Source organism: Mauremys mutica, chromosome 12 (genome assembly GCF_020497125.1).
Source record: "Mauremys mutica isolate MM-2020 ecotype Southern chromosome 12, ASM2049712v1, whole genome shotgun sequence".
NCBI lineage: Eukaryota > Metazoa > Chordata > Testudines > Geoemydidae > Mauremys > Mauremys mutica.
This window is the reverse complement of record NC_059083.1, coordinates 1,939,159-1,952,241: the sequence shown is the minus strand read 5'-3', so window position 1 is coordinate 1,952,241 and position 13,083 is coordinate 1,939,159. Positions and strand designations below refer to the sequence as shown.

General features: G+C 66.7%; 1 protein-coding gene across 1 annotated transcript; it reads right to left on the bottom strand.

The window, feature by feature from the left end:
* Window positions 1-1,103: 1,103 nt before the first annotated feature.
* Window positions 1,104-9,239, bottom strand: LOC123345786 (class I histocompatibility antigen, F10 alpha chain-like). Its single transcript, XM_044982834.1, has 8 exons — window positions 9,124-9,239; window positions 6,653-6,913; window positions 5,655-5,930; window positions 5,180-5,452; window positions 4,113-4,367; window positions 1,960-2,076; window positions 1,529-1,561; window positions 1,104-1,162 (listed from the first exon to the last, which is right to left on the bottom strand). Exons 1-8 carry the CDS (start codon window positions 9,179-9,181, stop codon window positions 1,104-1,106), a joined length of 1,332 nt encoding a protein of 443 aa, XP_044838769.1. The 5' UTR covers window positions 9,182-9,239.
* Between the last annotated feature and the right edge of the window lie 3,844 nt (window positions 9,240-13,083).

Sequence of the window (13,083 nt, the reverse complement as noted above, 5' to 3'; positions counted from 1 at the left end):
GGGGCAGCACTGGGCCAGGGGTAACTACGTATTTCCCACACTGCTTCCTGGCATTAACTGCAGCTTTACCGTGACTCCCAGAGCCCCGCGGGCTGGGACAGCAGAGCAGAGACCTGCTGTAATGACCGAGGCTGCTCAGTGCCGGAGCCCCCCCGGGCCCTGGGGTGCCAGCAGCGCCCGCGGCACCTCGACCGGCCCCGGGGGTCCCAGTAACACTCAGACACGCGGCTCGGGGGAGGGGCTATTTACTGGGGCCGGCGGCAAAGGGGGGAGGGCAGATACCCCCAGCCCAGAGGCAGCTGCAGCTCCAGGGGACCGATAGCGGCTCCGGTTCGGGGCCCTGAGGTGGCTCAGTGGAGAGTCGGGGCTCGTCAGCCACGTGCCGGGGGCGGCCGCTCCAGTCCAGCCCCTAGCCCAGCCAATCAGTGTCTGTGGGTTTCTGGGCCCGGCTCGGGGAGTCTCTCTCCTGGGGCCCCCGGCTCCGGGTCTCTGCTGCTCCCTGAGTCCCCCGCAGACCTGCCCCGGCCGGGACGCCCGGTGCACTCACAGCCTGTTCCCCGCCCGGCTCTGGCACCGTCCCTGGGCTTCGCTCCAGCTGCCCCGTGGCTCCCGACTGCTGTGTCTGGGGAGGAGCCGTGCACACGGTGCCACGCATGGGGTCTCTGCTGCGGGCGACTCCTGGCAATCAGGGGCTGGGGGTGGTGGGTTCATAGAGTCACAGATCCCAATGCCAAAGGGATCACTGTGATCATCGGGTCTGATCCCCTGCACAGCAGGGGCCGGAGACCTGCCCCGATAATCCCAGAGCAGATCCTAGAGAAAACCAGCCAACTGTGAGTTAAACACGCCAGAGTGGAGAATCCACCAGGACCCCTGGGAAATAGCTTCAGGGATTCATTCCCCTCACTGGTAAAACCTGGCGCCTCATCTCCAGCCCGGCTGAGCAGCACCCAGCGTCTCACACCGGCGTTGTCCGACACGGGCCAGCGGATCCGGGCCGGCAGGGGCTGTGGGTGGGGGGTCACCAGGTGCCCGGCCCATCACACAGGCGGGGTCCGAACCGGCAGGGGCTGTGGGTGGGGGGTCACCAGGCGCCCGGCCCGTCACACCGGCAGGGTCCGACACGGGCCAGTGGGGTCCAGGCCGGGCGTGGGATCCTCTCCTGGGGAGGCAGAGGAAGGTTTATTCCGTGTTCCCGATTTCACGGTGTGACCCCCCCCTTCTCCTCCCCCCACCCTTGGGGTTCCCAGGTCCCAGAGCCCCAGACCGACTCTCTGGGGGCCCTGCCCAATGGACGGCAGCTGACCCCGAGCCCAGCCCCAGGCCTGGCGTCGGGTGGGCACAGAGCGACGCCCCCCCCCCCCCACTGGGCACTATGGAGGCGGCTGCCTGGGGTGGGTGACCTGGATCAGCAGCCCGGGAGCAGGGCCCAGCCAGCGAACCCCCCCACCCCCGTGTACCCACAATGCACTGGGGCAGGCAGTCCTGGGATGGGAGGATCTGGCCCTGTGTCCCCAGGGTCACTCACCGGCAGTCGGGGCGAAGCTGCTTCTGCCAGAGTCTGAAATGAAGCAGAGAGCGTGAGCATGTCACTACCAGGCACTGGGGGGCGGGGGGCTGAACTGGTTGGGGGGCCCCCATCCCTCCAGCAATCCCTTCCCTACCTGAACCCCCTTCCTAGTGACCCCATCTGCACCCCCCAGCCAGCTAAGGACACCCCCACCCCAGTGATCCTGACCCCACCTACCCCAGCCCAGCTCATCACCCGTCCCTGCCAAGGCAGGAACCCGCCCCACCCCACCCCATTGCCCTGTGCCATGGGGCTACCTACCCCACCCCACCCCACGGCCCCGCGCCCCGGCACCGCCCCACCCTCCCAGAGGAGACTGTCGCCCTCTCCGTGCCCCTCCCCAGCCCCTGCCCCTGACGGGGATCCCCCCCCCCAGTTGCTTCCTTTACCCGAGCGCTTTCTCCTCCACACCACGACTCCAGCCAGCGCGGCGCCGGCCCCAGCCAGCGCAGCGAGGCCGAGGGCAGCCAGGATCCCGGGGGCCAGGCCCCCCATCTCCCCGGGCGCTGCGGGGATGAGGAGAGAGGGTCACTGGGGCGAATGGGGGATTTACCAGGCGTCTGACTCAGGGCCCTCCCCGCTCGGTGTCGCTGCCCATGGGGGCCGGGTTACCCCCTGCCCCGGCCGGGTCCGGGTCACGCTGGGTCCAGCCGGCTTGGCCTGGGATCCCCACCCGGGGCTGGCAGGGCCCTGAGCTGGCACCGCGAGAGCCAGGACGGGCCGTTAGCCCGGGGCAGCCCCGGCTTGTCCCTAAAGCAGGGAACCTCCTGGCAGAGTCTGATTTCAGCCAGCCACCCGCACACAGCGACCACAGGAGCCGGGGGCTGAACTCACAGGCCCCGTCGGGGCGAGCTGGGCCGTGGGGCTGCCCCAGGGGGCTTGGGGGTCAGCCCAGCATCGGGGTCACTGGGGACAGGCCAGGGAGAGCCCAGCTGGGAACCCGGGACAGTTCCTGAGGGCTGGATTGGACCCAGTCCCGGCTGCTCCTGTCGTGTGTGTTACAGGGACACGGGGAGAGCCCCTCGGCCGTGGGACGGGTTCCTTCTCCCGCCGCTGAAGGGCGCCGATGGGAACCGCTCAGACCATTTCATCCTACAGCGTCACCTCTGTGAAACGGGGCCGAGCAACGGGTCGGTTTTAACCAACATCCCCTTTGGGAAAAGCTGTGAAATGGTCAGAACGTCCTGTGTCAGCGTGTTCGGCGTGAAATCCCTTCTCAGCGCAAAGCAACTTTTCAGTGAGAAAAGTCAGTTAATTTACAGGAAAGAAAGGTCGAACTGAAACCAAACATTTCCCATTTCTCAAGTCAGTATTTTCATTGACGCGAAGAGAAACAGCCTTCGGATTCTCAGTTTGTGGAAGTTTGAGATTCCAGCTTTTCAACCTGCGGTGGGATGGGAGCGTGTTTGGAAATCTCAGAGCTTTTCCCAGGCTGGAAGAAGTTTCTCGCTCGGCTCTCGTCCGACCCCAGAGAGGAGCGGCCGTGGGGACAGAGGAGAGATTGAGACAGACCCTTTCTATGCCACGTGTGGAATACGAGAGATTTTCCCTCAAAGCACCAGGAACCTTAAACATGCCTCATCAAACAGCAACAGAAAACCAGCCCCTGATCGATGGAGATGGACAGAGCCGGCCCCGCGCTGCAGAGCCCTGCCCCAGCTCAGGAATGGACACGGGGATCGGGCCCCAAACACAGCATGTGACCCCGTCCTGGGCGGAGAAGGGGGGTCGTACGTGCCCCTGACAGACACCGCGGGGCTCCGGCTCCTCCTCACGCCTGGCAGCTCCCGGCCAGTGGGTCCAGGCAGCGAAGTGTCCGTGGGGTGAAAGGGCTGAGTCCGGACTGGTAACGGTATCGAAGCCAATGGGAGCTGGGCCCCTAAACCCTACAGCACCGAGCCCCGGAGCCCCAGCTGTGCCGGCCGTGGGCAGCGGGACCCAGCCAGCACCTGGCAGAGCCTCCTGCAGCTTCCCTCCTGCCTGGCTCACCACCTAACGCCAAGCTCCAGTGTCGACCAAGCCGGAGGCAAAATCCTGCCCCCGGGGGTAATGTGGGACAGGGTAACCCACCAAGCCCTGCCCAGTGGGGGCTGAGCTCGGAGAGCTCGGGGTGAAAGGCTCCTGTTCATTGGGAACGAGCCGTCCCAGCCCCCGCAGCCCGAGGCTCCGAGCCGGAGAGCGCTGGACCCTGCTTGCTGCAGGCTGGTCGCGGGGGCACAGACCGGTGCGGTCTGGGGCAGGCCCCTTTCGGGTGGGGGGGGACGTGTCTTATTCCCTCAGCTGGGAGCAAACCCGGCTGGTGTCCGAGTCCCCGAGAGGCCCGGCTGTCAGACGCCTACAATGGGGCTATGGGGGTGGGCACAGTGTGGGGGCCGTGGGGTCACCTGGCTCCTGCTGCCACGTCTGTGGGCATCAATCCGGTCCCCGCCCTGGGCAGGAGATGAAGCCGGATGTGCTCAGCAATGGCTCACGCTGGAGACCCGCTCAGGGACGGTGCCAGCGGGGGTCCCATCCCTCCCCCTGCCCCGAGAGAGCCCATTACCCGGAGTCGCCAGCGCCTCCTGCAGGCTGCGGTGCTGCACGCGGCAGGAGTAGCTGTGCCCGGCCCCGGCCTGCTGCGGGATCCCCACGGATGACTGGAGCTGGGACGTGTCACCGATGGGGGGCGCCGGGGTCTCCTTCCCGTCCCGCACCCAGGAGACGTGGACGGGACGCGGGTCAAAGCCCCTGGCGCGGCAGGAGAGGGTGGCGGAGCCGTCGGGGGCGTCTCTGCGGGAAACCGAGACCTCGGGCAGGGCTGTGGGGGAGAGAAAAGGAGACACCCAACGTTTGTTCTGCTCTGAACGTTAAGTTCTCGCCGTTGGGTCTGGATCGAGGGGGAAGCGCAGCCTCCAGCCCCCCGTTTCAGTGGTTACAGGACAGGGACATATTTACACTGATGTCTGGCAGCCTCCTCGTTGAGCCGACCAGCCTGCAAAGGGGGGAACGGATGCAGCTCCGCTCCCAGACCCCGAGCGAGATTCAGCCCTGCAGCCCCGGGCTGCCCCACTCCCCCGGGGCCCTCGCGGCCCCGCTGCCCCCAGAACCGGCGCTTGGGCCGTGACCGCCCCACGGTTGTAGCACCATGAGCTGCACTGTGAGCCCTGTGGAGCGGAAGCAGAGAAAGGGAACCTCACAGCCGCTCACACCGCCCCGGGCGCTGCCCGGACAGCAGCGTTACTGCGAGTTACACGTGGTACAAGCATCGACTCCATCAGCGCGTCGGTCAGGGATCTTTACCGTGTTACTGCCCCAGGGGACCAATCGCCCAGGAGAAGAGGCACCTTCGGCCTGGCCTGGCTCTGAGACGCCCCGCGGGAGCGACGGGCTTCCCGGCCGGCTTAGCCCTCGGCTATCCCCCCAAGGGGGGCGGCGGTGGGAGCCCCGTCTCAGGACATCCACACTAGGGGCTCCCGGGGCTGCTTTTCAAAGGGCACAACTCACACGGTGCAAGGCGCTGCCTGGTGCAGACTGGGACACACAGACAGCACTGCAGAGCGCCTGCTCCTGGGGGCACTGGCTCACTGGGGACATCCCTTCCCTCTGGGTTCCACCATTCGCCCCCCTTACCCGTGGTGGGTGCCGGCTCCCCCAGGCTGCTGTGTGCCACCCGGCAGGCGTAGCTGTGGCCCCACCGCGGGGGGATCTCCAGGGACTGCCAGATCTGGTAGGTGCCGTCGGCGTGAGGCAGGATCCCGCTGGTGTTCATGGGCGGCAGGATCTCCGCCCCGTCCCGCACCCAGGAGACGCGGATGGGACGCGGATAAAAGCCCCTGGCGTGGCAGGAGAGGGTGGCGGAGCCGTGGGGGGCGTCTCTGTAGGTCACCGAGATCCCTGGGGGGACTGGAGAGGAGGGGAACACGTCAGCGGGGTGCAGTCAGCCCTGAGCCAGTGCGGGGCGGTTGGCAAAGCCCTGAGGACTAGTGGTCACAGAACGAGAGAGGGGAGCTCTGAGACCCGCTACCAGCCGAAGGCTCCCTCCGGACACGAGAGAGGGGTGCTCTGTGGCTCCCTCCGGACCTTGCCACCGGCTGCTCGGACTCACCCTGCCGTCCCAGAGCCTCCATCCCGCCCCGCAGCAGGCTCCTCAGGGTGTCCACGCACTCCTCCTGCAGGAACTCCCTGGCAAACAGGGTCCAGGTGTGGCCAGCGTCCCAGAAGTGCGTCTCGTTGGAGGCTCCCGGCGCCAGCGGCACCCACGCGGATTGGTTTCTCTCCAGGATGAGGAAATCCTGCCCGTCGAAAGCAAAGTGAAACTGCCCTCGCACGGGGGTGTCCCCGTCCAGCACACAGTTCACGTGCAGCTGCAGGGTGTGGATCCCTGGGGGAGAGACAGGGAGGAAAAACGGTGCAGGATATTGTCTGCCAATCACTGCAGTGCCTGAGCCCCTCTCCAGCCCTAACGCACGTGTCCCATCACCCTTTGCCACAGGGCTGGGCCACTGTCCCTGGGGCACAGGTGGGGAAACTGAGGCCCACAGCTCCAGCGTGACTGGGCCCAGCTCACACAGGGCGTCGGGCGCACCCCGGCATTCCCGCAGAGAGCCCATCGCTCCTGATCTAACTCCAGAACGGGGCATCCGGCCTGCACAGAGAACCCCCCGTGACCCTGGCTGAGCTGACCCCAGCGGGAGTTACTCCCGGGTAAAATTAGCCCCTTTGAGTTTGTCTCGCTGCAGCCATCAGCCCTCGGCTCTCGTACAGCAACGTCTGGGATTAAAGCGCCGTCTGTGCTCAGAAATCCCCACCCACGCGGGTACTTACTGAGCGGGATAAGTCACCGCACAGACCCCACCTGGGGCCTGGTTCCCAGCCAGCCTCTGGCCACCGAGACCTGAGTCTGGGGAGCAAGAACTCGGCCACGCTCCTGCAGCTGCCCTGATTGGCTGCTCTTCCCCCAGAGGTGGGGCAGTGGGGAAGGGCAGCCAATCAGGGCGGGAAATCTCACGCAGGTTCCCGCGCCCTGGGGCTGCTGGTGGTGAGGTTGCGGATGCTGGGAGCTCGCCGTGGGGGTTGGGAGCTCGGCGCGGGGGCAGCACTCACCGCCGGTCTGGTTGTGCTGCACCATCCACCGGTGGGTCACCACTCGGGAGATGGCCTCGTAGAGCCTGAACTCCTGGGTCTTCTTCCTTAAATAGCTCGCGCCAACGGCCTGCGCTGCCCACGCCCGGAGGGGTTTCACCTCGCGGCTGGCGCTGCTGTAGGAGGCGAGCTCCAGCCCGTCCAGCTTGGCCAGCATGAAGAACCCGTGAGTCCCGCCCGGCTCGTTCAGCCCCGTGATCAGGATGTCCAGGCTGTGGGGCTCTGGGCCAGCGGGAAAGACAAGATAAACACCCTCTTATCCCTGTACTCCGGGGAGGAGGGTCTGTCCCCATGGGTCGGGCTGAGCCCTCACCCCCAGTCACACCCCTATTCTTAACCCCCCTCTGCTACCCCTAGCGATAGCCCTTGCAGAGAGTCAGTGGAAAAGGGGATGCAGCAGCCACGGGGGTCAGAGCAGTGGGGCAGGGCTGTCCCCAAGCCTCACCCACAATGCCAGAGAAACCAGAGGCTTCTGCTAAAATGTTCAGCGGTGACATACTGAGCAAGGTCAACAAGTACCATCACCATCATTAGGGTTCAGAGTTAACACACCCATTGAGATGAATGGGGTAGCTTGCAGGGCTGTTGTCTCAGGCAGGCTGTAGCCAGTGAGAACCCTCCTGTCAGGGTCACAGCTGGGAGGTTTTCATGGCCACTGGAAGGGCCAGGAGTTGTATTGTAGTTTGAAATGGGAGCGGAGATTGTGCAGAACCTGGGGAGCTGCCAGGGAAGGGCTGTCACTGCCAGTGCCCCATTGGGCCCCCTCAGTACAGACCCCCAGGGCAGGGGAACATTGGAGTCAGAGGAGCCGAGCCCCCGGGAGAGAGAAAGCCCCTGGGCTGAGGGGGAGTTGGGCGACCACAGGTGCCCTACGGCACGTGGGGGGTCGAAGACGCCCTCTGCGGAGTGACACAAACCCACCTCCAGTGGGCCAGAGAACACAGCCAGGGCGGCCAACAGGGGCTGAAGTGGATGAGGGACAGTTTGGTGGTTAGGGGGCCAGGCTGGTGCCAATGTCCTTAACTCTGCCCCCTCTGTGGATGCCGGGTGCTACAGGCTCCAATTGCGGGGGCACCGGGTGATTTTCTCTAAGTGCGAAAGGTGTTGGGGGGCAGCAGGAGTTCCTGTCTGAAGATGAAAGTATTAACCCTTGTCTCAACTCTGTGACATGAGCGGCGTTATCCTGCGGTTCACAGCTCGGCCACCTCTTCCCGGGGCGTCACCAGGCCAGCACACGGCACCTCCCTGATCCCAGGGCCACCCCCAAACCACACATCGGGGTCCTTCTCCGAGCGTCTCTGGCGCTAGGGCTTGTCACAGTCCCTCTATCCCCAGGTCCATCCTCCCTCTGCCAGTCCCCGGCCCGAGAGCTCCCAGTCCTGGGCCCCCATGCCAGGGCCCCGTCCTGCCTGCCCGGCTCCACAGCGTCTCACGGCTGTGCCCCCAGCACAACCCGCACCCCAGGGCTGCCCCGAGCGGCCCCTGCAGCCCATCACCCCCAGCCCCCTTCGCACACCAGCCCCACCCCTGCCGAGCACCCCAGACCCACCCCCTGCCCTGGGTGCAGCCTGCCCCGGCTCCCCTGGATGCCCCCTTAGCTAGGGGCTGCCGGAGGCTGGGGGATCCCATCCAGTCCTGTCCCCCCGGCTCCCTCCACCCCAGCCACGTGCCTCCCGGCTTCTCCCTACCCCAGCCAGTCCAGCTCCCCCCAGCTCACACACACACCAGCCATTCACCCCCAGGCTCCCCCCCCACCCCAGCCACGCGCCCCACCCATGCACCCTCGGACTCCCCCCACCCCAGCCAGTCCAGCTCCCCCCAGCTCTCCCCACCCCAGCTAGACACCCCCCCAGGCCCGGCTTCCCCCCACCCCCACCCCCCAGCTCGCCAGCCCCGCTCCGGCTCCCGGCTGCTCCCTGCAGAGCCCGGACCCCCCGGGCCCGTTCCCCAGCCATGGGCCAGCACCCGGGCCGCGCCCCGCCGGGAGAGACCCCAGCGTCCCAGGGCAGCCGCGCTGCTCCCTCCGAGCGCAGCATCCCCCGCTCCGAGCCCCGGCCCGGCCCGGCTGGGTGTTTCTCTCCCGGTTTCCAGCGGATCGTCCCGGGTCTGCTCGTTCCCCAGCGCCCTTCGCTCCAGCGTCCTCCCCACCCCCCGCCGCCCCCAGCCCCACTCACCCCCCGCCTCACTCCTGCCCCCCCCCGCTTCCCCAACCCCCGCTTTGCTCCCAGCCTCCCGCTCCCCACAGCGCCCCTCCCGCCAGCCCCATTCACCCCCCGCCTCACTCCTGCCCCCCCGCTGCCTCCAGCCCCACTCACCCCCCGCCTCACTCCTGCCCCCCCGCTGCCTCCAGCCCCACTCACCCCCCGCCTCACTCCTGCCCCCCCGCTGCCTCCAGCCCCACTCACCCCCCGCTTCCCCCCAGCCCCACTCACCCCCCGCTGCTGCCGCCAGCGCCCCCCAGCAGAGCCCCAGGGCGAGGGGCAGCGCCATGGCTCCGGGCCGGGTCTCCCCACGCCGGCAAGGCAGAGCCCACGAGCCCAGCGGGGCGTCCACCCCGCCCCGGTCACAGGTGGGGCCGGCCCCGGCCAATGGAGCCGCCGGGCGGGATCTCTGGGCGGAGCCGCGGACCTGGGGGTGGCCGGCGGAACCGCCTGCTGCAGGGAGAGGGGCCGACCCGGCGCGGGGGGGGGGATGATCCTCCCGGCCCCCAACAGCCAACTCGGGGGCATAAGGCTTCCCTCCCCCCACCTCCTCAGGGGCTCCCGGTATCCCCACTCCCCCTCAGTTCTCATTCGCCTGGGCCAGGGTCCCCCCATTCCCCTCCCACGTCCCCCCTTCCCCTCCACCAGGGGTTCTGTGTGCCCCATTCCCCCAGATCATGGTCCCCCCATTATTCCCCACCAGGGATTCTGAGTCCCCCATTACCCCCCACCAGGGGTTGTGTGTGCCCCATTCCCCCTATATGAGGGTCCCATTTCCCCCCAACACCAGTAGTTCTGTGTGCCCAATTCTCCCATCCACCAGGGGTTCTGTGTACCCCATTCCCCCCAGGTAGGGTCCCCCAATTCCCCTTCCCACACAGATAGATGGGCCCGTGGGTTCGATCCGGGGCAGTGGGGACGGGGCGGGATACCGGGGTAGATGGGCCCATGGGTTCGATCCGGGGCAGTGGGGACGGGGCGGGATACCAGGGTAGATGGGCCCGTGGGTTCGATCCGGGGCAGCGGGGATGGGGCGGGATACCGGGGTAGATGGACCCGTGGGTTCGATCCGGGGCAGCGGGGAAGGGGCGGGATACCGGGGTAGATGGGCCCGTGGGTTCGATCCGGGGCAGCGGGGATGGGGCGGGATACCGGGGTAGATGGGCCCGTGGGTTCGATCCGGGGCAGCGGGGATGGGGCGGGATACCGGGGTAGATGGGCCCGTGGGTTCGATCCGGGGCAGTGGGGACGGAGCGGGATACCGGGGTAGATGGGCCCGTGGGTTCGATCCGGGGCAGTGGGGACGGGGCGGGATACTGGGATAGATGGGCCCATGGGTTCGATCTGGGACAGTGGGAGGGGGCGGGATACCGGGGTAGATGGGCCCGTGGGTTCGATCCAGGGCAGTGGAGACGGGGCAGGATACCAGGGTAGATGGGCCCGTGGGTTCGATCCGGGGCAGCGGGGACGGGGCAGGATGCCAGGGTAGATGGGCCCGTGGGTTCGATCCGGGGCAGTGGGAACGGGGCAGGATACCAGGGTAGATGGGCCCGTGGGATACATTCCCATACACTGAAGCTCACGCTCCTAGCAGCAGCAGCAGCAGCCCTGCCCCCCGCCGCCCCCAGCTTCCTGCCTCGCTGAGGGGTCCAACACCTGCTTGTCTCCTGATAGCAATCAGGCCTCCAGCCAATCCGTGGCCGCCATCCCCCTCGGGTGCCAGAGCCCCTGGTCTCTGATTGGCTGGGCTCCCTGTGTGGGGCAGAGGCTGCTGTTGGAACAGAGGGGCTGAGAAAACCACCAGGGTTTCCCCCCGCGCCAGCCACACGGGCACCCACAGGGCCTCTGCCCTGCACCTGGCCAGGGGCTCAGAGCAGGGCCCGGGGTCACGGAGCCACCTCTGAGCTGTCTGCCCCCAGCACCCCCTGTGCCGCGGGCAGCAGCTGCGACCCACAGACCCTGGCACCCAGTGACTTTCCCATCGCGATGAAACTCTGAGGTGGCCGTTGGCTTGCAAAGCCTGGGGCTGCCCCCCACTTCCCGCTGTGCCCCCCCCCCCGGTACCTTCTACCCAGAGCGGGGCAAGAATTTGTCATCCAGCATTTTTTTTAGCAAAAAATGCAGCGTTGGCTACACAAACATTTGGTGAATTTGTGTCGATTTGGCCAAATGCTCCCTCCAGAAATGCAACATTGGCGGGGTGGGGGAGGGGATGGGGTTGTTTCCAAATTACTTTTTGGTTTGAAATGTCCCAAAAACTTGAAAGACTTTTTTAAAAGCTTAGAATCTAAACAAAATATTCAGTTTGGGACTGAATAAAACCTTTGTGTCACTTGGAATTAATTTTTTTCCTCGTCTTTGACTCACTGAAAAAATGTCAGTTTTGGTTCAACCCTAGACACCTTTTTTTTTAAAGTTTCAGAGAAGCAGGAACTCCTGTATTCACACAGCTGAACTGATGACCCGGGCAAGCTGTCACCTTCCAGACCACCACTTCCCCGGCTCGGTTTCTGTCTCAGTTTGACGGTTGACTTGGGAGTGTGAGAAAAGTCGGTCAGGAGCAATCCCGCTGCTCCGGAGAGCAGAGCTCACGTCACACACCCCCAGCTCCAGCTGCGTGACGTGGGCACATGGCTGCCGACCTGGTTTTGAAGAGCTGCCAGGGGTGACTGGCCTGTTGAAGAGGGAACGGGGCAGCTCCTCTGTGACTCACAGTAATTAGCTGCCTCCCACTGGAGCAGGGATCAGCAACCTTTGGCACATGGCTCGCCGGGGCCGGGCTGGGACGTTTACCTGCCGCGTCCGCAGGTTCCGCCGATCGCGGCTCCCACTGGCCGTGGTTCGCTGCTCCAGGCCAAAGGGGGCTGTGGGAAGTGACGGGCAGTACATCCCTCGGCCCGTGTCACTTCCCGCAGCCCCCATTGGCCTGGAGCAGCAAACCGCGGCCAGTGGGAGCCGCGATCGGCTGAACCTGAGGACGTGGCAGGTAAACAAACCGGCCCAGCCTGCCAAGGGGCTCACCCTGGCGGGCCACATGCCAGAGGTTGTGATCCCTGCCCTGGAGCTTGGCAGCAGGCACTGGGGTCTCTGAAGAGCCAGGCAAGAGTTGAGAAGAGGGAGGAGGAGAGAGCCACAGCTGGAGTTGATGGACCTGCAGGTGCAGTGCTGGGGTTGGGGGAGCAGGTTTAGAGACGGAGCCAGCGAGAGCTGGGGGGTCGGGACTGGCTGGGACCCACCAGCAGCCCCTAGCTAAGGGGGCGTCCAGCGGAGCCGGGGCAGGCTGCACCCAGGGCTGGGGGTGGGTCTGGGGAGCTCGGCAGGGGCAGGGCTGGCAGGCAAAGGGGGCTGGGGGTGATGGGCTGCAGAGACCCCGCTCGGGGCAGCCCTGGGGTGCAGGATGTGATGGAGCAGTCATGAGGAGGTGCAGAGACTGGCTGGCGGGGGCCCAGGGACTGGGAGCTCTCAGGCAGGGGACCGGCAGAGGGAGGACAGACCTGGGGAACTGCTGCCTCGAACTCGTGTCCCGTTGGGGTGCGTGACCCGTGTCACTGCGAGGAACCTGCCGGGGGATGTGGTTAAAAGCTGCCCGGACACAGGGCTCTTCCTGGACTCTGCCAGGGGCCTGGATCCATCCCTGAGCAGGCAGGAGGGATGGGGGCTGGGATGGGGGCGGGGCAGGATGGATGGGGGTTGGCCTGGGGGCGGGGCAGGAGGGATGGGGGTTGGCCTGGGGCAGGAGGGATGGGGGCTGGCCTGGGGGCGGGGCAGGAGGGATGGGGTCTGGCCTGGGGCAGGAGGGATGGGGGCTGGCCCGGGGGCAGGGCAGGAGGGATGGGGGCTGGGATGGGGGCAGGGCAGGAGGGATGGGGTCTGACCTGGGCAGGGGCGGCTCTAGCCATTTCACCGCCCCAAGCACGGCAGCTCGCCGCAGGGCGGGCTCTGCCGGTCGCCGGTCCCGCGGCTCCGGTGGACCTCCCACAGGCACGCCTGCGAATGCTCCATCGAAGCCGCCTGCCGCCCTCCCGGCGACCGGCAGAGCGCCCCCCGCGGCGTGCCGCCCCAAGCATGCGCTTGGCGTGCTGGGGCCTGGAGCCGCCCCTGGGCCTGGGGGCAGGGCAGGAGGGATGAGGTCTGGCCTTGGGGCAGGAGGGATGGGGGCTGGCCTGGGGGCGGGGCAGGAGGGACGGAGGT

Excerpts from the sequence above, each read along its gene's own strand:
- LOC123345786 (XM_044982834.1), bottom strand. The coding sequence starts at position 9,181 with ATGGCGCTGCCCCTCGCCCTGGGGCTCTGCTGGGGGGCGCTGGCGGCA. Across the intron at positions 6,914-9,123 it reads GCTGGCGGCAGCAGCGGGGG|AGCCCCACAGCCTGGACATC; the intron begins GTGAGTGGGGCT and ends CCGCTGGCCCAG. Across the intron at positions 4,368-5,179 it reads GGAGCCGGCACCCACCACGG|CCCTGCCCGAGGTCTCGGTT; the intron begins GTAAGGGGGGCG and ends TCTCCCCCACAG.